At 48.3% G+C, this 25,445-nt stretch overlaps 2 protein-coding genes and 1 long non-coding RNA gene across 10 annotated transcripts in view; 2 read left to right on the top strand and 1 right to left on the bottom strand.

The window, feature by feature from the left end:
• The window catches only part of Sec24c (SEC24 homolog C, COPII coat complex component), a 31,059-nt gene extending 18,281 nt beyond the window's left edge, over nucleotides 1–12,778 (top strand). For 4 of the 5 annotated variants that reach the window (XM_045137258.1, XM_045137257.1, XM_045137259.1 and 1 more), the window contains 19 exons: nucleotides 677–813; nucleotides 2,020–2,088; nucleotides 3,492–3,603; nucleotides 3,836–3,963; nucleotides 5,207–5,345; nucleotides 5,558–5,673; nucleotides 5,844–5,968; nucleotides 6,107–6,298; nucleotides 6,464–6,557; nucleotides 6,769–6,885; nucleotides 7,583–7,753; nucleotides 8,392–8,488; nucleotides 8,579–8,724; nucleotides 8,840–8,978; nucleotides 9,113–9,231; nucleotides 9,327–9,506; nucleotides 10,862–11,053; nucleotides 11,268–11,357; nucleotides 11,557–12,778. In XM_045137258.1, coding sequence (XP_044993193.1) covers nucleotides 677–813; nucleotides 2,020–2,088; nucleotides 3,492–3,603; nucleotides 3,836–3,963; nucleotides 5,207–5,345; nucleotides 5,558–5,673; nucleotides 5,844–5,968; nucleotides 6,107–6,298; nucleotides 6,464–6,557; nucleotides 6,769–6,885; nucleotides 7,583–7,753; nucleotides 8,392–8,488; nucleotides 8,579–8,724; nucleotides 8,840–8,978; nucleotides 9,113–9,231; nucleotides 9,327–9,506; nucleotides 10,862–11,053; nucleotides 11,268–11,357; nucleotides 11,557–11,697 — 2,504 coding nt within the window. In that variant the 3' untranslated portion in view covers nucleotides 11,698–12,778. The remainder of the gene's footprint in view (nucleotides 1–676; nucleotides 814–2,019; nucleotides 2,089–3,491; nucleotides 3,604–3,835; nucleotides 3,964–5,206; nucleotides 5,346–5,557; nucleotides 5,674–5,843; nucleotides 5,969–6,106; nucleotides 6,299–6,463; nucleotides 6,558–6,768; nucleotides 6,886–7,582; nucleotides 7,754–8,391; nucleotides 8,489–8,578; nucleotides 8,725–8,839; nucleotides 8,979–9,112; nucleotides 9,232–9,326; nucleotides 9,507–10,861; nucleotides 11,054–11,267; nucleotides 11,358–11,556) is intronic. The other variant, XM_045137261.1, reaches the window with a different exon arrangement.
• LOC123455752 lies at nucleotides 474–25,394 on the bottom strand. 4 transcript variants are annotated; one of them, XR_006634124.1, is made up of 6 exons: nucleotides 24,955–25,394; nucleotides 11,452–11,607; nucleotides 5,965–6,402; nucleotides 5,214–5,436; nucleotides 3,043–3,713; nucleotides 474–2,456 (listed from the first exon to the last, which is right to left on the bottom strand). It is a non-coding gene; the product is annotated as an uncharacterized LOC123455752 (long non-coding RNA). The 4 variants fall into 4 exon arrangements; XR_006634120.1 differs by lacking the exon at nucleotides 3,043–3,713; XR_006634122.1 differs by lacking the exons at nucleotides 3,043–3,713; nucleotides 24,955–25,394 and adding an exon at nucleotides 24,838–24,896.
• Fut11 (fucosyltransferase 11) lies at nucleotides 12,887–21,030 on the top strand. The gene is made up of 3 exons (XM_004657926.2): nucleotides 12,887–13,638; nucleotides 13,742–14,367; nucleotides 20,488–21,030. Exons 1-3 carry the CDS (start codon nucleotides 12,940–12,942, stop codon nucleotides 20,633–20,635), a joined length of 1,473 nt encoding a protein of 490 aa, XP_004657983.1. The 5' UTR covers nucleotides 12,887–12,939; the 3' UTR covers nucleotides 20,636–21,030.
• Nucleotides 25,395–25,445: the final 51 nt, after the last annotated feature.

A 25,445-nucleotide genomic window follows, 5' to 3' on the forward strand; every position in this document is an offset into this window, starting at 1 on the left:
ACGATCCTCCTACCTCTGCCTTCCGAGTGCTGGGATTAAAGGCATGTGCCACCATACCTGGCTCCATAATTCTTTAAAAATTTTTTTTAATATTTATTTATTTATTTGTGCCAGGTGTAGGAAGATTGTCGTGAGTTCGAGGCCACCCTGAGACTACATGGTAAATTCCAGGTCAGCCTAGACCAGAGTGAGACCCTACTTTGAAAAACCAAAAGAAAAAAAAAAAAAAGGAGGAAGAATGGGCTATGGGCTTATCAAGGCCTCTAGCCACTGCATACAAACTCCAGATACACATGCCACTTTTTGCATCTGGTTTTACCTGGATACTGGAGAATTGAACCCAGACCGTTAGGTTTTGCAAGCAAGTGCTTTTAACCACTGAGCCATCTCTTCAGTCCTTTAAAAATTTTTTTTTTAATTTTTATTTTTTGGAGGCATGGTCTTAGTCTAGACCAGGCTGACCTGAAACTTGGTTTGTTGCCCTAGGCTGGCCTCAAACCCACAGTAATTCTCCCACCTCATCCTCCTGATTGCTGGGAGTAAAGGCATGAGCCACCATATCCAGCTTATACCTCATAATTCTAGGTTTAAAGGTATCTAGTTATTTCCCCCAAGGGCTTTAGAAGAGACCAGGAGGGGATTTTGAGTACATCAACATTGTGCACTTGTTTCTCAGGTTCTTTTGGACCAGCCGGAGGCCCTCAGCCCAGTTATGGGGGTCCCTACCCTGGAGCGCCCAACTTTGGCAGTCAGCCCGGGCCTCCTCAGCCACTGCCTCCTAAGCGCCTGGACCCTGATGCCATCCCCAGCCCTGTAAGTAGATGCTTATGCAGTCCTGAGGAAGTGCATATATCTACCAGAAAAGCAGGCTGACCTAGATAAGGTGCTTAGCATTTTCTGACAACATTCCCTTTCCATTCATCATCTTGGAAGACCTAGAATCTAGATGTAAGTTTCGAGTCTGGCCTAGAACGTGAAATCCCAGAGGTCTTTTAGGGGCAGTTTTACTCTACAGCTGCTCAGGGTAGAAAGAGAAACCAACAGTGCTGAGCAGTGTTGATAGGCCTATGGGGTGAGGGCTGTGCGCAGTCACTCTTGGACATACATACCATGGTTACCTTTGCTCGTTTGTGGAGTAGTGACTAGTTTTTGTCCCCTTTGCTTTAGAAGGACATCGTTCTTCCTGATTGCTAGGACAGGTGAGGTCTCTGGTGTTACATAGTCAGAACAGGAAAGTGTCACTGGTTCCTCTCTGCTCCTGCTTGGCCAGTGTTGTAGTAGGGTGCCCTCCTCTTGTCAAGTCTGTGCAGTATGGATGGAGAAAAGGAATCTGCCGTTGTAGGTATGAGGATAGTACGCAAGTAATGTTCCAGTGGGGAAGCTGCTTCTCCCAGGAAGATGGTGCTTCTCACCGTAGAGCCATCAGAATCTTCATACCCTCCTTAACAGAGTGGGGGGATAGAGGAGTATTCCCAACAGGGGCCACTTTATATCCTGTCTGTAACATTGCTATGTCAGTTACCCCACCATACTTAGCCATTGTCATATTCCATTCTGTTCTTTTCCTTTTGACTTTGGGGACCACCACGGTGAGGGAGCCTGCTGACTGAGGGGAACACAAGAGGATTGATAGCCCCTCCTTTCTGTCCCATCGTTCATGGTGGGAAGGAGAGTCTAGCTGGACACATCCCAGGCATCTTTCAGCAGTGTCCTTAGACAGGAGGGTTGGCCTTGTGGAGGAGCATTCCTGTTTTTCCTGGAGGTTTCTCCCATCTAGCCCCCCATTGCCTCCTGGTTCTCCTCCCTCCCTTTATCTTTTTCATTGTAGTCTGAGCTACTGAGTTCTCTATGTTGGACTACAGAGACTTGACATTTCTAAATGGACTCTGATTTTAATAGTCTGAGCTGGGTGCCAGCTCAGCTTAACTCCTCAGGGTCGAGAGAAGTAACATCTGCCTCTTGTTCTTTTGTCTCCCTCCCTGTACTCCCCTGCTGCCTTTATTGTTAAAACACTAAAAGCAACTCAATGAGCTGCCTCCACAGCAGAAAACCAGGCACAGAATAGACCCTGATGCCATTCCCAGTCCCGTAAGTGCAGTGGTGGGAGTGTGTGCGTGTCATCCTGTGTCAGTGCCACTCATGCATGCCTGTGACCTCATCTCCACCTCATCCACCATGTCCATCCCTCTCCATCCTCCTCCCTTAGTCCTTCTAGATCCTTGCTTTACAAGCTAAAGGATATGCATGCCTCGAGTCACCTGTAATGAAGAGAAGCAAGCTGTTTAGCAGTGCCTTGAATGTGGGACGGTGGACGGTCAGGTTCTAAGGGATGGGGGCAGGTGGCATGTTCAGCTTTGATTTTAGTCCTGCTGGCTCCTCCTGGAGCCTGTGTGTGGCATTTGATGGAACCAGATTGAGTTGAGCAGCAGAACCTTCCAGTTTGGTTTGTCTGTAGCCTGTTGAGAAGAAATATTTGTGTGGGTGGCTATGAATGTACAGGTTCATGGCATCCCAAATTAGGGATACCACATTTCCTCATTTCTTCCTGGGCAAGGGATTACTAGTTTGGGAGAATGTGGGCCATGTTCTTATCTGGAGAGTCTTTGACTCTGGTGTGTTTCTATGACTTTTTTTTTTTTTTTTTTTTTTTGAGGTAGGGTCTCTTGCTAGCCCAGGCTGACCTGGCCCTCACTCCGTAGTTCCAGACTGGCCCCAAACTCACAGTGCTCCTTCTCCCTGTGCCTCCCAAGTGCTGGGATTAAAGGCGTGCACCACCATGCCCGGCTTTGACTCCGGTGTACATCTAAGCTTCAGCCATTTCTGCTGTGTGATAGTCTTGATTGTCTTGACTTTTTCTGGCTTTATCAAAAATATCTTGAAGTAACTGACCAAAGATCACCAGCCTGAACAAGGGTCTGATTACCAGCTTTGCATATCCTTTTTTTTGTTTGTTTCCTTCATTGTCTGTTAAAATGTGGGGGCTGAGGATTGGGTCATAAGGATTGGGGTTCTTACCCTCCTGTATGACCCACTGATGCCTACCTGAAAGGAGGGCAGCATCGGCTTCCTTGCCTTCCTTATCATTCCTGGCTGCTAATTCTCTCTCCCTTGTTGTTTTCATTGAGTGTAGAGCCATTCCAGGTAGTTTTCATTTCTACATGAGTTAGTATCATCTGTTCTCCCTGCTCTGACTCAATGTGTCTTGGGTAAGAAGAGGGAAAGACTTGGTGGGGGAGGAGAGGCGAATCCAACCATGTCTGATGTCTGGGATCAGAGCTGGGGCTCACCAGCTGTTGGGGCCCGTGGCGGATTCATCCGGAACCCCGGCTGGCCATGGTCTGTCCAGCTTGATGTGGTCTCCAGGAGAGCAGGCCCGGTGCACGAGTTGTTGGTTTCTCTGCTGCGGCTCTCGCCTGCCATTCTCCTGGCACCTTGGGATCTGCCACTTCCTTTTCTTCTATCCCATCACTCATTTCACTTCTTTCCTGCAGATTCAGGTTATTGAGGACGACAGGAACAACCGGGGTTCAGAGCCATTTGTTACCGGTGTACGGGGCCAGGTGCCACCCTTAGTCACTACCAACTTCCTGGTGAAAGATCAAGGTGAGAGGGGCATTAACTCCTCCCTACGGCGGTTTCTTCACTGTGGTTGTCAGCTGTGGATGCAACTTTCATCAGTCTTTAACAGAGACCAGGCCTTCCACCTTCAGAGCCTTCAGAGGGAGAAAAGCCACCATCAGCTCTAGTGTTTGTGGAGGTGATGAGTGTATCACCAATGGAAAGCTGGTATCCAAAGGGATTTTGTAATGTGACTCAGGTCTTCTACCTCCTTCAGGGAATGCAAGCCCCCGATACATCCGATGCACATCCTATAATATCCCTTGCACATCTGACATGGCTAAGCAAGCTCAGGTGCCCCTGGCAGCTGTCATCAAGCCTCTGGCAAGGTTGCCTCCAGAGGAGGTAAGTCAGAGAAGGGGCTAGGAGACAATAAAAACGGAGGGGGAACAAGGCTTCTTCCTAGATGTGATTCTGGCTGGCATCTCAGTTGGTCAGGGTGGGACAGACAGTGTCTTCAGTGGCTTTCTTTCTCAAGGCCAATGCCAGGAAGGAATGGTTGAGAAGAAAGCAAAAGCCAACAAGTAGCTATGTTAGACCAGGGTTCATAGGAGGAACATGCCTTATGGAAAGAGTTAACGTCAGCTATGCATGTGGTGTACACCTATAATCCTAGCACTCACAAGGCTGAGACAAGAGGCTTTCAAGTTCCAGGCCAGGCCATACTACATAGCCAGACCCTGGCACACACACACACAAAACCCAGCAGACAGCTGGTTGGGTGAAGACTGCTGTAGGAACTTATCACTTCTTCCACAGTCATCTCCAGATCACAGTGTTGGTTGTTTTTTTTTTTTTTTTGAGGTAGGGTCTCACTCTAGCTCAGGCTGACCTGGAATTCACTATGTAGTCTCATGGTGGCCTTGAACTCACGGTGGTCCTCCTACCTCTGCCTCCCGAGTGCTGGGATTAAAGGCGTGCGCCACCACACCCGGCTTGGTTGTTTTTTGAGGAAGGGTCTCTCTCTAGCCTAGGCTGACCTGGAATTCACTGTGTAGTCTCAGGGTGACCTTGAACTCACAGCGATCCTTCTGCCTTTGGGTCCCAAGTGCTGGGATTAAAGATGTGTGTCACCACGCCCACCTAAAAGGCTTAGTTTATATTCTGCTTCTCCTTCCTCTCTGGGTCCCAGTGGGGATGACTGAATATAATTCTTTTTTTTGTAAGGTGACATTGGCCTGAGACATCAGGTGTCCCAGAATTCTGTGGGTGATAGGGAAGAAGTATCATCAGCGTTAGGGAAGGAAGCAGGAGTCATCTCTAGAGAAGCAGGGAAGGGTTGGATGGCAGTGTCAGGAGCGGGAGTCCTGGATAATCTTTGGCCGCCTTCTGGCAGACCCTGGCTTGCTATGGCCTGTTTCAGAGCCTTCTATTTTCAGGGAGAATTGCCTTCTGGGATGGAAGCAAGAAGAGAGGATGGACTATAGACTCTTAGGGACCTTCCCCATTTTGTCCTCATTCCTATCTACTGTACTTCCCCAGGCAAAAGAAATCTTTGTCATGCCCTTGCAGTCTGTTTCTATTCATCTGTTGTCAAGTCTGACCCCACTGTAGCCTCTCTGTCTCAGCCCCTTCTTTTGCTCTTTAGGCTTCACCTTATGTCGTGGACCATGGGGAGTCTGGCCCTCTGCGCTGTAATCGCTGCAAAGCATACATGTGCCCCTTCATGCAGTTCGTTGAGGGAGGGAGGCGTTTCCAGTGCTGCTTCTGCAGCTGTGTCAACGATGGTACGTGGCAGAGGCTGGCATTCTGGGTGAGGGCCTTCAGTGCATCTTCATTCTTCCTCCAGTCAGATAGATGCAAGTCCATTTCCAGGAGCTGTGGGTCAGGAGGACACACACAGAGATGTGGGGCATTGTAGTGGTGAGGGCAACTCCACCAGAATGAGACATAGCAAGATTGAAGGGCCTTTGAGTGACACACTATATTCTCCCCTCAGTCCCCCCCCAGTATTTCCAACATCTGGATCATACTGGCAAACGTGTGGATGCTTATGACCGTCCTGAGCTGTCCCTGGGCTCTTATGAATTCTTGGCTACTGTCGATTACTGCAAGGTGAGAGAAGGCAGTGGGAAAGGAGCACTGGGGGGAGGATAAGGAGATGGCCCAAACTAGCTATTCTCATTGCCCTCATCCCTTCATTGTCCCCTTCAATTCAGATTGAGCTCTAGACTGCTGGCCTGCTTACTGGTTTCCTCTGCCCCCAACGTTTCTTTCCTGTACAGAACAATAAGTTCCCTAGCCCTCCTGCCTTTATCTTCATGATTGATGTCTCCTATAATGCCATTAGGACTGGTCTTGTTAGGCTCCTCTGTGAGGAGCTCAAGTCACTCTTGGACTACTTACCTAGGTGAGAATCATGGAGCTGGGGTGCCGCTTTCCTCTGGTTAATGGCGGGATGTCTGGGTTGACCGGGCAGGTGCACTGTGATGATGAAGTGGGTGGCGATAAAGGTGGCCAGCCTGGGTAACAATGTCACCTTCTACAGGGAGGGCGGGGCAGAAGAATCAGCAATCCGGGTTGGCTTTGTCACCTACAATAAGGTGCTCCACTTCTACAATGTGAAGAGCTCATTGGCTCAGCCACAGATGATGGTTGTATCTGACGTGGCTGACATGTTTGTGCCGCTGCTGGATGGCTTCTTGGTCAATGTCAATGAGTCTCGAGCAGTCATCACCAGGTAATGGTGGGGGTAAAGAGAGGTAGGGTGGGAAAATCCCACCATTGAAGGCCAGGAATTGAGCAGAAGGGCCAATAGATGGAGAGTCTTCAGTCTGGTGGCACCTGGGGGTATTGAGAATTGAAGCAACAAAAATCTGGATAGCAATTTTGGTTGTCTTTTCAGCTTACTGGATCAGATTCCAGAAATGTTTGCAGATACAAGGGAAACAGAGACAGTATTTGCACCAGTTATCCAGGCTGGGATGGAGGCTCTGAAGGTAAGGCTCAAGTCCCTGACAACTTCCTCTTGTCTTGTTTTCTCTGGCCATGTTATCCCCTGAGAAACAGCCCCCATTTCTTCAGTAACTGACTGTGCTATAAGTCAGTCTGTGTGACAGAGTTGGTGCTTAGTAAGTGTAAGGAAAGGCATAGGTGAGTATTGGATGATTCAAGGGAGCAATGAACAAGTAACCCTGTCTTCTTTCCCAGGCTGCTGAGTGTGCGGGCAAGCTGTTTCTGTTCCACACATCCCTGCCTGTGGCTGAGGCCCCAGGAAGGCTGAAGAACAGAGATGACAGAAAGCTGATCAACACAGATAAGGAGAAGGTGGGGCACTGGGAAGTGAGGGAGGACTTTCCATTACAGAAGAAGGTATTAACTCTTTCCCAGGGTATTAGGATCACATTCTGCCCTTCCACATCTCCCATCTGTGACTGCCAACCTGACCCACTGCTCTCTCTTCTCTGCCCTATCCCATCCTAAAGCTCTTGGTGTACTGAACTTGACCCACCCTTCTTTCCCTGTCCCCCTCACTCCCTACACACACACACACACACACACACACACACACACACACACACACACACACACACTGTATCATCCAGGTTAGCCTCAAACTTGCAGTGATCTTCCTGCTTTTGCCTCTCATGCTGGTTTACAAACATGCAGCCACCTCAACCTGAAGCTTTTTCCTTCCCTTCCCCTCTTCTTCCTTCTCTTCCTGCTTCCCTTTCTCCTTCTTTCCTTTTCCATTCCCTTTCCCCTGCTCTCCTCCTTCTGAGCCATACTGCTAAGTAGTACGTTTGAGGTCTTAAAATAGGAGTACTTTTCCTTATTGCATGTACGGTTCTCAAGTAGGGCAGAGTTGTTTGAATTTTAGTCCGGGTTGACCTGAAACTCAGTCTGTAGCCCAGGATGACCTCAAACTCAGTGCAATCCCTTACCTCAGCCTCCTGAGAGCTGGGATTACAGGGTGAGCTACCACACCTAGCTTTATTTGAACATGTCTTCTGTTCCTCCCCAGACTCTGTTCCAGCCTCAGACAGGTGCCTATCAGACTCTGGCCAAAGACTGTGTGGCCCAGGGCTGCTGTGTGGACCTGTTCCTCTTCCCTAATCAGTATGTGGATGTGGCCACACTCTCTGTTGTACCCCAGCTCACTGGTGGCTCTGTCTACAAATACGCCTGTTTTCAGGTATGGGATTCTGGATGGCAGGTTGCAGCAGGGCTGGAAATGCTGTACTATGTGGAGTAACATTTTAGCTACTGACTCATTCATAAGAATTGTGATGATATTGTATATATGTAAGTACAATGATTGTGATGGGGAAGTAATATGATGGAGAATGGAATTTCAAAAGGGAAAGTGGGGGGCGGAGAGGGAATTACCATGGGATATTTTTTTATAATCATGGAAAATGCTAATAAAAATTTAAAAAAAATTCACAAAGCTTAAAAAAAAAAGAATTGTGCTGGAAGGGAGCTGTAAGTGTCATGATTAGGCACATAAATCTTAAGAGTCAGTCCTGGGTTGATATTCAAGCCCCACCCACCACTTACTATCCTAGGATAAAATACTTAATTAATCCCATCTTTGTTATTTAATCTGCAAAAGAGTTTTGTTAGTTGGATTTTTGTCTACAGAACCAAGTAATTACCCATATTCTATGTGATATTTGGCATGTAATAAGAGCTTAAAAGCTATCATGATCACCATTCTCATTTTCACTGTTATTGTGACAAAGCCGGCTTGTGGAATGGAAGGGGTACAGAAGACCAGCTGCAGGGTGAGCTGTATGGTCAGTAATATGCCTCTGGGTTTGGGGGCTGCAGGTGGAGAATGATCAAGAACGGTTCCTGAGTGACTTGCGTCGTGACATACAGAAGGTTGTTGGCTTTGATGCTGTGATGCGGGTTCGGACAAGTACTGGTCAGTTCTGGTTCAAGAACTTGTGGGGGCTAAGTCTGAGGGGGAGGCACATGGCATACCTTTAGCCCTGACCTGTCCTTGTGGCCTCAGGTATTCGTGCTGTAGATTTCTTTGGAGCTTTCTACATGAGCAACACAACAGATGTGGAGCTGGCTGGGCTGGATGGGGACAAGACAGTGACCGTGGAGTTTAAACATGACGATCGGCTCAATGAAGAGAGTGGCGCTGTCCTGCAGGTGGCAGGCAGGAGATGGGCTGGGGTGGAAGTGCTGGGTGCATTCACTGGGAGGAAGATGAGTGGGTGGAGTTGTGAGTGAGGGGTATGAGTTCCCCCTTTCTCCCTTCCCCTAGTGTGCCCTGCTTTATACCAGCTGTGCAGGGCAGCGTCGGCTCCGCATCCACAACCTGGCCCTGAACTGCTGCACCCAGTTGGCTGATCTGTATCGAAACTGTGAGACTGACACACTCATCAACTACATGGCCAAATTTGGTAAGGATAAAGGGTGGGATTGGGGATGAGAAAAAGGTCCAGGTCAAACATTCCACATTCTTGGGTAGTTGTGATGGTGGAAAGACATGTGGTATATGGCTGACCAGTACCTGCTATGTCCACTTTCCACCTAGCATACCGTGGTGTGCTGAATAGCCCCGTGAAGACTGTACGGGACACTCTCATCACCCAGTGTGCCCAGATCCTGGCTTGTTACAGAAAGAACTGTGCCAGCCCCTCTTCTGCAGGACAGGTGGGGCATGATGTTAGTGGAGGGGATGGTGGGACAAACTTTTGCATTTGGGAGAGATTTCTCATGATCATTTTTCTTTTTTACCAATTCCTCAGTTGATCCTTCCTGAGTGCATGAAGCTACTCCCAGTTTACCTGAACTGTGTGTTGAAGAGTGATGTTCTGCAGCCTGGAGCTGAAGTCACTACTGATGACCGTGCCTATGTCCGGCAGCTGGTTACCTCCATGGATGTGGCTGAGACCAATGTCTTCTTTTACCCTCGCCTCTTACCACTGGTGCGATTGACAGACTGTGAGATATTGCACTGAGGAAAGGGTGTGAGATTCGTAATCTCTGACACTAAGGTTTTATTTAAAAAGTATTTTATTTGAGAGAGAGAAAGAGGGAGGGAGGGAGAAAAAAGAGGCAAAGGTAGAAAGAATAGGTGTGCCAGGGCCTCCAGCCACTGCAAACCAATTCCAGATGCATGTGCCACGTTGTGCATCTGGCTTATGTGGATACTGAGGAATTGAACCTGGGTCCTTAGAATTCACAGGCAAGTGCCTTAACTGCGCCGCTCCATAATTATAGACAATAAACTATGATTAATTCCCTCCCATCCCCACTTTCCCTTTCACAACTCCTCTCCCATCATAGTCCCCTCTCCCCCTTTTTTGGGGGGGGGATTCTAGGTAGGGTGTCACTCTAGCCCAGGCTGACCTGGAATTCACTATGTAGTCTCAGGGTGGCCTTCAACTTACAGTGATCATCCTACCTTTGCCTCCCCAGTGCTGGGATTAAAGGTATGCACCATCACACCCGGCCTCCCTTTTTTTTAAGGATGAATCTTTCAATGTTGATATTATTTTTATTATTATTACTTGAGAGTGAGTGAGTGTATGGGCATACCAAGGCCTCTTGCCACTGTAAACTCCAGATGCATGTGCTACTTTGTGCATCTGGCTTTAAGTGGGTACTGGGGGATCAAACCTGGGTTGTCAGGCTTTGTTAGCAAGCACCTTTAACCTGTGAACCAACTCCGCAGCCCTAGAATTTGTTTTTGTTTTTTGTTTTGTTTTGTTTTTTTTATTTGAGAGTGACAGACACAGAGAGACAGACAGAGAGAGAGAGAGAGAGAGAGAATGGGCGCGCCAGGGCTTCCAGCCTCTGCAAACGAACTCCAGACGCATGCGCCCCCTTGTGCATCTGGCTAACGTGGGACCTGGGGAACCAAGCCTCGAACTGGGGTCCTTAGGCTTCACAGGCAAGCGCTTAACCGCTAAGCCATCTCTCCAGCCCTGTTTTTGTTTTTTAATATTTTATTTATTTTTATGTTTTGTATTTTCAAGAGAGTCAGAGAGAGAGAGAGAGGCAGACAGACAGACAGAATGGGCACACCAGGGCCTCTACCCACTGCAAACGAATTCCAGACACATGTGCCACCTGTGCATCTGGCTTACATGGATCCTGGGGAATCAAACGAGGGTCCTTTGGCTTTGCAGGCAAATGCCTTAACCGCTAAGCCATCCCTCCAGCCCCTAAGAGTTTGTTTTTATGTACACTGCCTATTGAGTTACAGAGGGGACCGAGTTACTGGGGATATAGCTTTCTGAGGGTAGGTGTGTATCTTATGGTTCTTCCATTTGTCTAGACAAAGTCTCCCATCGAGAGTACCAGTGAACCACCAGCAGTCCGAGCATCTGAAGAGCGTCTAAGCAATGGCGATATATATTTGCTGGAGAATGGGCTCAACCTCTTCCTCTGGGTGGGAGCAAGTGTCCAACAGGGCGTTGTCCAGAGCCTTTTCAATGTCTCCTCCTTCACTCAGATCACCAGTGGCTTGGTGAGAAAAGGGCATCAGGATTAATATGGGTGTGGAGGTATACTTTGTGATGGGAGAGCCACTATTGTTACTGTACTGGCCCCTTTATATACCAAGGGATGCTCTGGGGAAGGGAAGATGTGTAAGTTTCTTTCAGGCTTCCCTGTTTCAGATAATGCATTGAATTTGTGCTGCTCCTTCAGTGTCACAGTGATGAATGGATTGTGTGTTCCAGGGTGTTCTGCCAGTTCTGGATAATCCACTTTCCAAGAAGGTTCGAGGCCTCATTGCTAGCTTAAGGGCACAAAGAATGCGGTACATGAAGGTAACACTGATCAGACTGTGTATGTGTGTGTGTGTTTGGCGGTTCTGGGTGTTGCACATGCTAGCAAAACTGATCTGAACCCTAGATTTCTTACCTTGTCAAGTCCTCAGCTGGAAGGGAGGTGGGAAGTGATCTGCTGATTTCTGGGGATGCTTCATTTTCTTCAGCCCTGTCTCACAACCCTGCTTTCTGGCCGTAGCTCATCGTGGTGAAGCAGGAGGACAAGCTGGAGATGCTGTTCAAGCACTTCCTGGTGGAAGACAAGAGCCTGAGTGGGGGAGCATCCTATGTGGACTTTCTCTGTCACATGCACAAAGAGATTCGGCAGCTACTGAGCTAAAGCAAGTGGGTAAATGGTATAGGGTCCCCAGGCCAGCTTCCAGAAAGTGCCCCAGGATGCCAGAGAAATCGGGACAGTTCTATATCTTATAAGTCATGTAAGCTGACCTCAGTCTCTTTGTGGGGAGGGAGAGATATAAGGAGACACCTTCTTTCTGGGCTCAACTATTCTGCCACTCTGTCATGTCCTGCTGATGGAAGGTGACCCTGTCCCCTCACTACCCTCCTTTTCCTGCTAATCCTCTTGTAATGAATGTAGTCTCTCAGTTCACTGTATATGATTCGGTGTTGGGGTCTGGAGGCACCCAGACTCTGGCAGTATTGGGTCCCTGTGGACCAGCCTCTAAGAGGAAAGGACAGGCAGGGAGGGTGGTCCAGCGTTACTACTACAAGAGGTGGCTAGTTCAGCTGTGTCATCAGCAACTTCCTATGTTAGGGATAAAACATATAGCTGCGCAAGAGCTGGGGTGCAGACTCCAAGTGGTGTAGAGAAAAATGGTCCTTTTTGGCCCTGGAGCTCAGTAGCCAAGTCAGTTACTGAGAATGGTTAGCTGTCTCTCTGCTTCCCATTGCGTGCCTGCTCGCCCCGGAATGACTGGCGATCACCTCGTGGATAAGAAGCACGTTGTCAGAGATGGATGAGCTTGGGAGCTGAATTGCAAAGTATATTAACACCCGAGAGAGGTACCAACCTTCTTTCCACCTGGAGAGGCCCAACACTGGATGGTTCTGTAGGGAGCCTGATCATCAACTTGCAATACCTCACGCGGCCAGCCCACATCCCACTCAGCTCCCACTGGAAACATGGCGTCTCCAAACTGGGGGTTGTGGGGAGAGGCAGAGGTGGCTGGAGCCCTGTCTTGTGCCGGGACACCACTTGGCATCAGTATTGACTGAGTGGCTGACAGTTATCTTCCAACCCCAACAGGCTGGGGCAGGACAAGGGCTAGGATTGATGGTGGTCAGGCTTGCCTGCTCCCAGCCTGGGATGCCCCTGCTCTGGACCTCTCATTTCTCTTCATTGGTTTATTTTTCAATGCATCTTTAATTTGTAAAGAAATAAAATAAGATGTAACCATTAACTTCATCGTTTCTCTCCACGTCGTTTCGGTTCACAGCTCGGCCTGGGGCTGAGCAGAGCCGCGCATGCGCCCCATGCCGTGCCCGTGGCGTAGGACCTCGTCCCGTCTGGCCCAGGGCGGGGTCTGCAGCTGTCCGAGTGGTGCGGGCTGCCTGAGTGGACATGGCTGCCGGGCGCACCGGGGTTGTCCTGGCCGCCCTGGGGGTGCTCGGTATCTGCACAGCTAGCAGCTCTGGGCCTGGGGCACAGGGCGGGGAGGCGGAGTGGGCGGAGCCGTGGGACGGGACGGTTTTCCGGCCTCCCTCGGCGCTAGGCGCGGTGGGGACGGCGCGCGGTGCTGGGGCTCGGCCGCCAGGGAGGGAGGAGACCGCGAACTTACCGGTGCTGCTGTGGTGGAGCCCGGGGCTGTTCCCCCACTTCCCCGGCGACTCGGAGCGCATCGAGTGCGCGCGCGGCGCGTGCGTGGCGTCCCGGGACCGACGGGCGCGCGCCGACCCGCGCACGCGCGCGCTGCTCTTTTACGGCACCGACTTCCGCGCGTCCGACGCGCCGCTTCCGCGCCTGGCGCACCAGAGCTGGGCGCTTCTGCACGAAGAGTCGCCGCTCAACAACTTCTTGCTGAGCCACGGGCCGGGTATCCGCCTTTTCAATCTCACTGCCACCTTCAGCCGCCACTCGGACTACCCGCTGCCGCTGCAGTGGCTTCCGGGGACCGCCTATCTGCGCCGGCCAGCGCCTCCGCTCCGGGAGCGCGCCGAGTGGCGCCGCCGCGGGTACGCGCCGCTCCTCTACTTGCAGTCCCACTGCGACGTGCCCGCGGACCGGGACCGCTACGTGCGCGAGCTCATGCGCTACATCCCGGTGGGTGAGCGCGGCGTGCGGCGGGGAGGGGACGGGCCGGGCCGGGCCGGGCGGGCGGAGCGCCGAACCCTTCTGACTGCTGGCCGTACTCTGCCCCGCCTAGGTGGACTCGTACGGGAAATGCCTGCAGAATCGGGAGCTGCCCACCGCGCGCTTACAGGACACAGCAACGGCCACCACCGAGGATCCAGAGCTCCTGGCCTTTTTGTCCCGCTATAAGTTCCACTTGGCCCTCGAAAATGCCATCTGCAATGACTACATGACAGAAAAGCTGTGGCGCCCCATGCACCTAGGTGCTGTGCCGGTGTACCGCGGCTCACCCTCTGTGAGGGACTGGATGCCAAATAACCATTCCATCATCCTCATTGACGACTTCGAGTCCCCTCAGAAGCTGGCAGAATTTATTGACTTTCTGGACAAGAATGACGAGGAGTACATGAAGTACCTGGCATACAAGCAGCCTGGGGGCATCACCAATCAGTTCCTTCTGGATAGCCTGGAGCACCGAGAGTGGGGAGTGAATGACCCCTTAATGCCCAACTACCTCAATGGCTTTGAGTGTTTCGTCTGTGACCACGAACTGGCTCGGCTGGGCGCGGAGAAAGCCCACGCGGCCTCTCCCGGGGACGTCCCTGTCCCTGAGCCTCACATTGCCCAGCCTTCACACATGAACTGTCCAATGCCCACACCTGGCTTTGGCAACATTGAAGACATTCCCGAGAATGACAGGTACGGTTGCTGGGGTTCCCTGCAGCTTTCAGATCAAATGCTTTACTTGCTTGCTGTGGAGAAGGATCTAACTCTGGATGTGGAGAGTATGCGGAAATTGTGAGGTGGGCTCACTCTATGATGTGGACAGTAGCTGGCGAGCTAGCTGAGCATGGTGGCATACATTTGTAACCCTAACCCTGAGGAGGCCCAGGCAGGAAGACTAGAGTGGGGAGTCAGAAGTCATCCTCAGTTGCACAGTAAGACTTTATCACGATGGCACGATGCCCTGTAATGTCAGCTCAGGCTCTGGGCCAGACTGATACATAGCAAGACCCCGTTTCAAAATACACGTGTGTCTGTGTACATCCATACATGCATACATCCACACACAGATAAAAGAAAGTTGGGATGAGGAGATGGCTCAGTAGTTGAAGACACTTGTAAAGTCTGCCGGCCTACACTCAATTCCCCAGTACCCTCATAAAGCCAGATGCATCTGTAGTGCGTTTGCGGCAGCATGAGGCCCTGGTGCATCCATATTCTAGCTGTAGTGCACACACTCTATGCTCGCAGACAAATATATTTTAGAAAAAAAGAAGTAGTTGGGAAGAGAAGACAAAGGGAAAAGGCTGGGCTGGAGAGATAGCGGTTGAACGCTTGCCGGTGACGCCTAAGGAGCCCGGTTCAAGACTCAATTCCCCAGGACCCACATTAGCCAGATGCACAAGGGGGCGCATGCATCTGGAGTTTGTTTGCAGTGGCTGGAGGCCCTGGTGCACCCCATTCTCTCTCTCTCTCTCTTTCTCTGCCTCTTTCTCTCTCTGTTGTTCCCAAATAAATAAAGTTAAAAAATTAAAAACAATATGCAAATTCCAGTTGGCATGGTAGTTCTAGAGTTCCAGCACTTGGGGAAGAATGAGGCAGGAGGACCACAAGACTGAGGCCACCTTAGGCTACATATTGCATTTCAGGCCTGTGTAGGCAACACATGAAAATAAGCTTATGTGGACAATGGTAGGATTGCCGTGAGTTCAAGGCCACTCCGAGACTAGTGAATTCCAGGTCAGCCTGGGCCAGAGTGAGACCCTACCTCGAAAAACCAAACAAACAAACAAACAAAAAACCCTACTAGTTATTTGAGCACCTTTGATATGGTGGTGGGAATGGAGATTACAAAGGTGAAGTATTTTTCTTGGCAGTGCTAAGGACTGAATCCAGGGCCTTGTGCATGAGAGGCAAGTACTCATCCACCAAGGCTACACCTCTGGATCCCCAGCCCAACAAGAGCATTGGGAAAGCCTTCTAAAAAAATTTTATTTTTATTTATTTATTTGACAAAGAAAGAAGGAGAGAGAAAGCGAGAGAGAGAATGGGCACGCCAGGGCCTCCAGCCACTGCAAACTCCAGACATGTGCACCCCCTTGTGCATCTGGCTGATGTGGGTCCTAGGGAATTTAACCAGCATCCTTTGGCTTCGCAGGCAAGTGCTTTAAGCACTAAGCTATCCCTCCAGCCTAGGAAAGCTTTTGTTGTTGTTGCTGCTCCTGTTGATCGAAGTCTAGGGTCTCACTCTAGCTCAGGCTGACCTGGAACTCCCTCTATACTCCAGGGCTGGCCTCAAACAAACAGTGACCCTCCTACCTCTGCCTCTTGAATGCTGGGATTAAAGGTGTATGCCACCATTACTAGCTACTAGAAGGATTTTTTCTGCATGCAATAGTTAGGGTTTATACATAATTATTAGTAGTACTTTTTTTTTTTGGTTTTTCGAGGTAGGGTCTTGCTCTAGCCCAGGCTGACCTGGGATTAAAGGTGTGCCACGCCTGGCATTAAAAGCACTTTTTTTAAAAATTAAAAAAAAATATTTATCTTGAGCCTGATGGCACACACTTTAATCCCAGCACTCAGGAGGCAGAGGTAGGAGGATCACTGAGAGTTTGAGGCCACCCTGAGACTACATAGTGAATTCCAGGTCAGCCTGAGCCAGAGTGAGGCCCTACCTCGAAAAACCAAAAAAAAAAAAAATCAAATAAATAAACAAAAAACCCAAAAAGTAATTAATTGAAACATTTGTCGATTTATTTGAGAGAGAGAGCGAGAGAAACAGGAAGATGAGTGGGCACACCAGGGTTTCTAGCCACTGCAAATGAACTCCAGACACATGTACCACTTAGTACATCTGGCTTACTTGGGTACTAAGGAATCAAAGTAATTCTTAGGCTTTGCAATCAAGTCCCTTATCCACTAAGCAATCTCTCTATCCCTAATTATACCTTTTGTTTGGTTGAGTTTTAGCGTGCGTGTGTGTGTGTGTGTGTGTGTGTATTTCCAGGTCTCACTTTTCACTGGATCTTTCGAGTTCAAGCTGGCTTTGAACTGAACTAATGACAGTCCTACCTCAGCCTCCTGAGTGCTGAGATTAAAGGTGTGTGCCACCAAACCAAAATTTTATTTTAAAATTATTTTTAGTTATTTTCCAGAAGAGAGACCGACAGAGACAGACTATGGGTGTACTAGGGACTCTTGCCCCTGCAAATGAACTCCAGATGCATGTGCTACTTTGTGTATCAGGTATTACATGGTTACTGATGAATTGAGGTGAATCAAACCCAGGCCAGTAGGCTTTGTAAGCAAGCGCCTTTAACCAGTTAGCCATCTGCCCAGCACATCTGTTTTTTTTATTTGGGGGGGGGTTCGAGGTAGGGTCTCGCTCTATCCAGGCTGACCTGGAGTTCACTACATAGTCTCAGGGTGGCCTTGAACTCACTGCGATCCTCCTCCCTCTGCCTCCTGAGTACTGGGATTAAACGCATCCACCACCACGCCCAGCCTACATCTGTTCTTTTTTTTTGCGGGGGGTTTTTCGAGGTAGGGTCCCGCTCTGGCCCAGGCTGACCTGGAATTTACTATGCAATCTCAGGATGGCCTCGAACTCATGGCAGTCCTCCTACCTCTGCCTCCCGAGTGCTGGGATTAAAGGCGTGCGCCACCACGCCCGATCAACATCTGTTCTTTTGAGGCAAGATCTTACTACCCAGGCTGACCTGGAACTTATGGCAAACTGTTTACATGAGCCTCCTGAGTGCTGGCACCACACTCAGCTCTGATTTTTAATAAACATTTTACATACACACATATATATATATATATATATAGAGAGAGAGAGAGAGAGAGAGAAGCAGTTAGAAAGAATGAGTGCACCAGGGTCTCTAGCTACAGCAAAGAAAATTCCAGACGCATGTGCTACCTTGTGCATCTAGCTTACGAGAATACTGGAGAATCAAACCTTGATCCTTAGGCTTCACAGGCAAGCACCTTAATCACTGAGCCATTTTTCCAGTCTCTGTTTCAGCCCCCTGCCACTCCAGGGTAGGGTCTTGCTGTAGCCCAGGCTGACCTGCAGTTGACTATGTCATCTCAGGGTGGCCTTGAACTCATAACTCCTACCACAGCCTCCCAAATACTGGGATTAAAGGTGTGGGTGTGTGCCACAACATCTTGCTTGTTTTTTTCTTTTCTTTTTTTAAAGCAGAGATTCACTCTATCCCAGGCTGACCTGGAATTTACTCTGTAACCCAAGTTGGCCTCAAACTCATGGTGACCCTCCTACTTCCTCTTCCCTGTTACAATGCTGAGAATTGCTTCCACGGCATTGAATATGCTAACCAAGTGCCATACCAGTGAGTTGCACTGCCAGCACTTCTTTCAGTCTTAAATACCCTGATTGGGATGAGAAATTATATTACCTTCACACTAGATAGAGTTGAAGGAATGCTTTCAAAAGATTAACACTAGGGCTGGAGAGATGGCTTAGCGGTTAAGCGCTTGCCTGTGAAGCCTAAGGACCCCAGTTCGAGGCTCGGTTCCCCAGGTCCCACGTTAGCCAGATGTACAAGGGGGCGCACGCGTCTGGAGTTCGTTTGCAGAGGCTGGAAGCCCTGGCGCGCCCATTCTGTCTCTCTCCCTTTATCTGTCTTTCTATGTCTGTCACTTTCAAATAAATAAATAAAAAATGAACAAAAAAATATTTTTTAAAAAAAGATTAACAGTAGCAGTCAGTTCTTGACGGAAGAAAATGAGTAGGTCACGTAGGAGGGCACCAGAAAAATAGTGGCATTAGGAAATAAGGCCTGCATGGGCGGAGTTCCACGTGGAAGATTGGGGAGAGAATGGCCTGCAGAAGCTGACTGAACAGTGGATGGCAGCAGAGGGCTGCTCATATATGATGCTGGCAAAGCCTGGTCTTTATGAGTCCTCCACCAAGAATTTAGGTTATGTTGGACATATTTTTCTAGAAGGGAAGTGTAAAACATTAAGAAAATAGCTAGCCAGGAGTGGTTGCGTACATCTTTCTTAATTCCAGCACTCAGGAGGCTGAAGTAGGCTGAATGCTATGAGTTAGAGGTCAGCCTGGGACTGTAGAGTGTGTTCCAGGTCATCCTGGGCTAGAGTGAGACCCTGCCTGGAGTTCAAGGTCAGCCTGGGCTACATAGTGAATTCCAGGCCAGCTTGTAGTACATAAGGTCCTTTTTATTTTTTTGAGGTAGGGTCTCTCTCTAGCTCAGGCTGACCTGGAATTCTATTTTTTTTTTTAAGGCAGCCACCCTGCACACCTTTAATCCCAGCACTTGGGAGGCAGAGGTAAGAGGATTGTTTTGAGTTTGAGGCCACCCTGCATAGTGGATTCCAGGTCAGCGTGGGCTAGAGCAAAACCCTCCCTTGAAAAACCAAAAAATAACATAAAATAATAAAATAAAAAAATTTAAAGGCAGACACGAGCCTGATGTGGTGGCACAAGCCTTTAATCCCAGGACTTGGGAGGCAGAGGTAGGAGAATCGCCATGAGTTTGAGGCCAGCCTGGGACCTCCAGAGTGAACTCTAGGTAAGTCTGGCCTACAGTAAAACCCTACCTCTGGTGTGTGTGTGGGGGGGGGAAGCTAGGTGTGGTGGCACACACACCTTTAATCCCAAGACTTGGGAGGCAGAAATAAATGATCTCAGTGAGTTTGAGGCCAGCCTGGGACTACAGAATGAGTTCCAGGTCAGCCTGGACTAGAGTGAGACCGTACCTCGAAAACAACAACAGAAACAACCAGGAACTGAGGAAATGGCTCAGTGTGTCACAGCCCTTGCAGTGCAAACATGAGGACCTGAGATGACCGAGTTCATTCACCTACACCCATGTAAACACCTGGGTGTGGCAGTGCACACCTGTAACCACAATCTTGTAAGACAGGAGAATCACTGGATATCACTGGTCAGCCATTCGGACCAGGGAAACAAAAAATGAAAATAGCAGCTCTAGTTTCAGTAAGAGACTTCACCTCGGGCTGGAGAGATGGCTTAGCGGTTAAGCGCTTGCCTGTGAAGCCTAAGGACCCCGGTTCGAGGCTCGGTTCCCCAGGTCCCACGTTAGCCAGATGCACAAGGGGGTGCACGCATCTGGAGTTCGTTTGCAGAGGCTGGAAGCCCTGGCACACCCATTCTCTCTCTCTCCCTCTATCTGTCTTTCTCTCTGTGTCTGTCGCTCTCAAATAAATAAATAAATAAAAAATTAAAAAAAAAAAAAGAGACTTCACCTCAAGGAGGCAGCAAGGAAGAATAAAGGACACAACACTTCTCACCGGCCTCTGCATTTGCATAGGGTGCATGCGTCTGTACACATACATACAACACACACACATACCATACACACTGCACACAAACCTTCAAAGAATATTTCTTCTAGGCACTAGCTGTCTCTATACATTCATTTTGATTTTGGAAATAAAATAAACTTCTGTATCAGAGACACTGCCTACTCCCTTGCTTTCCGTGATACTACTGCTGTGATGCCATAGTCTGGCCTCTGCTGTGACTGCCTCCACATTTGGGAGCCAGGAGGAGGCCAGTCGGCAAATTTACCTCATTGCATGGGACTGTGCGATAACCTGGTGTCTGTGGCTGGCTTCCTCTCACTTGGGCTCATACTTGAGCAGTTCTAGATTTCCTTTACCTGTCCTTCCCTTCACAGCAGTCTTACCCTAGCCAGAGGCCACAGTATCTGCCTAAGATTTCTTTGGTCTGACTCAAAGAAAGACAAGACCCATTACTGCTGTGTTTCTATAATCTACTCCCCTTCCATTTTGATATTTCAGCTGGAAAGAGATGTGGCTGCAAGATTATTGGCAAAGTCTGGACCAGGGGGAAGCCCTCACTGCCATGATCCACAACAATGAAACACAGCAGAGGAAATTTTGGGATTACCTCCATCAGATCTTCATGAAAAGGAACCAAAATTTCTAAATGCCCTTGCAAGAGCCTTTAACGTGGACAGTTTGAAGAGATGTTCTACCATGGCACCTCAGGAGCATCAGCCACACAGTCCCTTACCACCACTGTCTTATGGTGGTTATGTCCTCTGATGTTCTTTTTCCTTGTGCTGGGAATAGAACATGGAGTTCTGAGCGTGCTCAACGAGTGTTCTTCCACTGACCTGGAGTTTACTATGTAGTCCCAGGGTGGCCTAGAACTCATTGCAGTCCTCTTACCTCTTGAGAGCTGAGATTAAAGGCATGCGTCACTACGCCTGGCTGGACTGGAGTTTGAACCTTTGAACCCAGGGCCTCACACATGCTAAGCATGTGCTGTTCAGCCTTTCATTTTACTGTTTAATAAAAGATGTCTTTCATAATAGCATGGAAAATTTGCTTAACCTATTTTGTCTCTGGCAGTAAACAAAAGAGGCAGAGGTAGGAGGATCACTGTGAGTTTGAGGCCACCCTGAAACTACATGGTGAATTCCAGGTCAGCCTGGGCTAGGGTGAGACCATACCTCAAAAAAAAAAAATAAATAAATAAAAACAAAAACAAAACAACCAACCCACCCACATCTGAAGCCCAGCCTGGTGGCACACGTCTTTAATCCCAGCACTCAGGAGGCAGAGGTAGGAGGATCGCCATGATTTCAAGCCTACCCTGAAACTACAAAGTGAATTCCAGGTCAGTAAGGACTAGAAAAGTATTTCATATAGTTCAAGAGAAGTCAAACACAGAACTCTGATTTCTAAGCTTGCAACTCAATTTAGTGCAGATATGGAGTCACATTACAAAGTAAATATTGCAGAAATTAAAACCTAGATTACAGCTGGGCATGGTGGCTCATGCCTTTAATCCCAGCACTTGGGAGGCAGAGGTAGGAGGATCACTGAGAGTTTGAGGCCACCCTGAGACTGACTATATAGTGAATTCTAGGTCAGCCTGAGCTAGAGTGAGATCTTACCTTGAAAAACCCAAAAACCCTAAATTAGGACTCATGTCATTATATGCAATTAGGAAGGTAAGAAATGGTTATACAAGGCATAGACTCATCCTTCCATGATTGTAACAGCTCACATTAGCATTCCTTTAGCACTTTTATGCAGAATGAAGCATTTTTTTATGAATGATTGTAGCTGAAAATTCAGATTGTACTCAGTGTGTCCCAGACTCCTTTATTCCTATTATTGTATAAGTTTTCACAGGGTAAACCAGGTGCTACATTCCCACATGGGAAAGAACTAGGAATGGCACTTTTCAGTTAGAAACTTCACTTTCCCTGTGGAGAAAACACGCCAAGTTAATGTTCTGGTTTGGGGCTCAATCATTCTGTAAACAGCAGCCAGTACCTGGAGCAGGTTGTGGGTACTGGGGCAGAAGTATCTGTTTTATATTACCCGAGTAGGGGGGAACACGAGGTTGATGGCTTTATTATTTTAATGCTATTTTTTGGGGGGAGGGGAAGAGTTCAAGATAGGGTCTCACTCTAACCCAGCATGACCTGGAATAGTCTCAGGCTGGCCTCGAACTCATAGCAATCCTCCTACCTCAGCCTCTCGAGTAAAAGGCGTGTGCCACCACGTCTGGCTAATGTTACTATTTTTTTTATTATCTCTTGCTTTATTTTATATAATAAACCACTTTTAAAATAATGCCTTCTACCTGGTTATTTTTGGCAGCTGGAATAAAGTTGGAGACTTGTAAAAAATATTAGGCATTTGTTCATGTAACCTTTTTGAAAAAATAATTTATTTATTTGCGAGAGAAAGAGAATGGGCACACCAAGGCCACTGGCCACTGCAATCGAACTCCAGACACATGCCCACTTTGTGCACCTGGCTTATGTAGGTTCTGGGGAATTGAACCTGGGTCCTTTAGCTTTGAAGGATAGCACCTTAACCGCTAAACCATCTCTCCATCTTTTTTTTTTTTTTTTTCCCCCCCAAGGTAGAGTCTCACTCGAGCCTAGGCTGACCTGGAATTCACTATGTAGTTTCAAACTCACTGCAATTTTACCTTTGCCTCTCAAGTGCTGGGATTAAAGGCGTGTACCACTACACCAGGCCCCTCTTTTTTTTTTTTTTTTAAGGTAGGGTCTCTCTCTAGCCCAGGAATTCACTATGTAGTCTCAGGCTGACCTTGAACTTACAGTGATCCTCCTGCCTCAGCCTCCTGAGTGCTGAGACTATAGGCATGTGCCACCACACTTGGCTTTTTCCATTCAACACCTAGAAGGCGTGGGAATTTGCAATGAAGAAGATACACAGAGGTTCCTCTCTCACAGTGCTCAGAGTAGAGAAGGTCATAAATAGTAACTTCAGATTGGGATAGGTGCTCTGAAGAAAACAGGTTGATGATGGTTAAGTGTGACAAAGGGAAACCTGTCGGATGTGGAGAAAACCAGCAATGTAGATATCAGAGGGAAATTCTCATTCTTTTACAAATTTAACTTTATTTTTAAATTAGCATACAAGGGCTGGAGAGATTCCCCAGGACCCATGTAAGCCAGTTGCACATGCGTCTGGAGTTCAGTTGCTGGGCATGCCCGTATGCTCTCTCTCCCCCTCTTCCTCCCTCTCTCTCAAGTAGATAAATAAAAATAAATTTAAAAAATTAGCACACAAAGTAGGGCTGGAAAGAGCTCGCTTGGTAAGGTGCTTGCCTTGCAAGCATGAGGAACTCTGAAACAAGCTGCTGCGGTGGTGCGTGCTTGTAATCTTAGCACTAGGGAGGCAGAGAGGTGGGTTCCCTGTCTGGCAAATTGGGAGTTCTAGGTCAATGACAGACTGACTGAAAAAAAGGATAATGCCCAAGGAAGGACACCTGAGGTTGGGCCTGTGGTCTCTGCCTCCACACTCAGGTACACTTGCACACATTAAATTAGCATGTAGGGGAGGTGGATCAGTTGGTAAGGTGCTTGCTATGCAATTAGGAGGACCTGAGTTCAGAGCTCCAGCACCCAACTGAAAACATGGGAGGAAAGTGTTCTTTCAGCTTAGTGTTGAAGGGAAATTTCATCGTGGCCTGGAAAACAGCACAAGCAGGAAAGTGGGCTGCAGGGAAGGAGACAGTCAGGGTGAGCTAGCTTTGAACACCCAGTGGCCTGGACTGATAAACCTCATTGTCTGTTCCCCAAGACATAGCAAGGTGCCATTTCCCAAAGGCTCCACAACTTTCCCAAACTATCACCGGCAGGCAAAACACATGAGGCTATGGGAAACATTTTACATTCAAAGCACCATATACTGTAATCCTAACACTAGAGGAGGTGCAGATAGGAGGGTCCCCAAAGGCTTGCTGGCTAATTTACAGAAAACGAGGCCTTTAGTTATGTGCCTAGACTGGTGTAGGTATGGTAGTTGTATTTTTAGCTTTTTGAGAAATTTCCACACTGATTTCCGTAATGGCTGCACCAGTTTAGACTACTGAATAAAAGTTCCTGTTTCACCTGCACTTGTCATTTTTTTCATGACGATGGCTATTCTGACTGGGGTAAGATGGAGTCTCAAAGTCGATTTATTTAGCACTTCGCTGATGGCTAAGAGTGTTGGATAATTTCAAAAATATTGCCAGGGCTTAGTGGTGCAAGCACTCAGGAGGCAGAAGAAAACATAGCTGTGCATGCCCTTACCAAAAAATAGTAATAAATAAATCAGTAAGTAAATGAATATATAGACTACATAGTGAATTCCAGGTTGGCCTGGCCTAGAGTGAAAACCTACCTTGAAAAACCAAAAGAATAAAATAAAAATAAAAGGAGAAAGTTTTTTTTTTTAACCGAAATGTTTGGTTTTTTTTGATAGTTTTATGCTCTTGTTTTCTTTCCTTCTCCCTTCTCTTATCTATTTTTTATGCTTTCATTTTCTTTTCTTTCTTTCTTTCTTTTTTTTTTTTTTGGTTTTTCAAGGTAGGGTTTCACTCTAGGCCAGGCTGACCTGGAATTCACTATGTAGCCTCAGGGTGCCCTCGAACTCACGGTGATCCTCCTACCTCTGCCTCCCAAGTGCTGGGAGTAAGGGCATGCACAGCTATGTTTTCTTTTTTAGTTATACTTTGTTTTATTTTTATTTATTTGAGAGAGAGAACGAATGGGCACGCTAGGGCTTGTAGCCACTGCAAACAAACTTCAGACGCATGTGCCACTTAGTGCATCTGGTTTATAAGTAGGTACTATATATAGGGTATCGAACCTGGGTCCTTGGTCTTCGCAGGCAAGCGCCTTAACCGGTAATCCATGTCTCCAGCCATACTTTTCTTACTTTTCTTTTTGTGAGGCAGGATCTCACTTTAGGTAGCCCAGAACACACTCTATAGTCTCAGGCTGTCCTCGAACTGACAGCGATCCTCCGAGGTCTGCCTCCCGCGCGCCGGGATCACAGGCGTGCACCACCACTAGCGTCTCATTCCGATCCTGTCCTCTGTGATTTTGCCCCTGCCAATGTTCCTCAGAGTCTAGAGCAACCGGCTACCATCAACAATGTCTGTCCATCTTTCGCGACCCTTTCCTGGATGTTCTCTGCCCAGTATTTAAGTCCTCAAGGCCCAGGGCCCCTAAAGGAGCGGCCCAGGTCAGCGAAGGGGCCCCGAGTTTCCTAACCTGACGGTTTGGACTCGCCGGCGCAGGAACCCAGCGTCCACCAAGCGGAAACCAAAACAAACAAACAAAAACCCAAAACAAAACAAAACAAAAAATACTCAAAAACAAAAGAACACGGAAGAGTGCGCCTCGCTGTACACGGGCGGGGCGCCAAGCGCGTACAGGTCACGCGGGGTCACGCACGCACGCACGCACGCACGA

This window comes from Jaculus jaculus, chromosome 18 (genome assembly GCF_020740685.1).
Source record: "Jaculus jaculus isolate mJacJac1 chromosome 18, mJacJac1.mat.Y.cur, whole genome shotgun sequence".
Taxonomy (NCBI): domain Eukaryota; kingdom Metazoa; phylum Chordata; class Mammalia; order Rodentia; family Dipodidae; genus Jaculus; species Jaculus jaculus.

Bases quoted from the DNA above. Each gene is read 5' to 3' on its own strand.
- Fut11 (XM_004657926.2), top strand. From the start codon at position 12,940: ATGGCTGCCGGGCGCACCGGGGTTGTCCTGGCCGCCCTGGGGGTGCTC. The intron at 13,639-13,741 runs GTGGGTGAGCGC...TGCCCCGCCTAG, and splicing joins AGCTCATGCGCTACATCCCG to GTGGACTCGTACGGGAAATG. The intron at 14,368-20,487 runs GTACGGTTGCTG...TTGATATTTCAG, and splicing joins GACATTCCCGAGAATGACAG to CTGGAAAGAGATGTGGCTGC.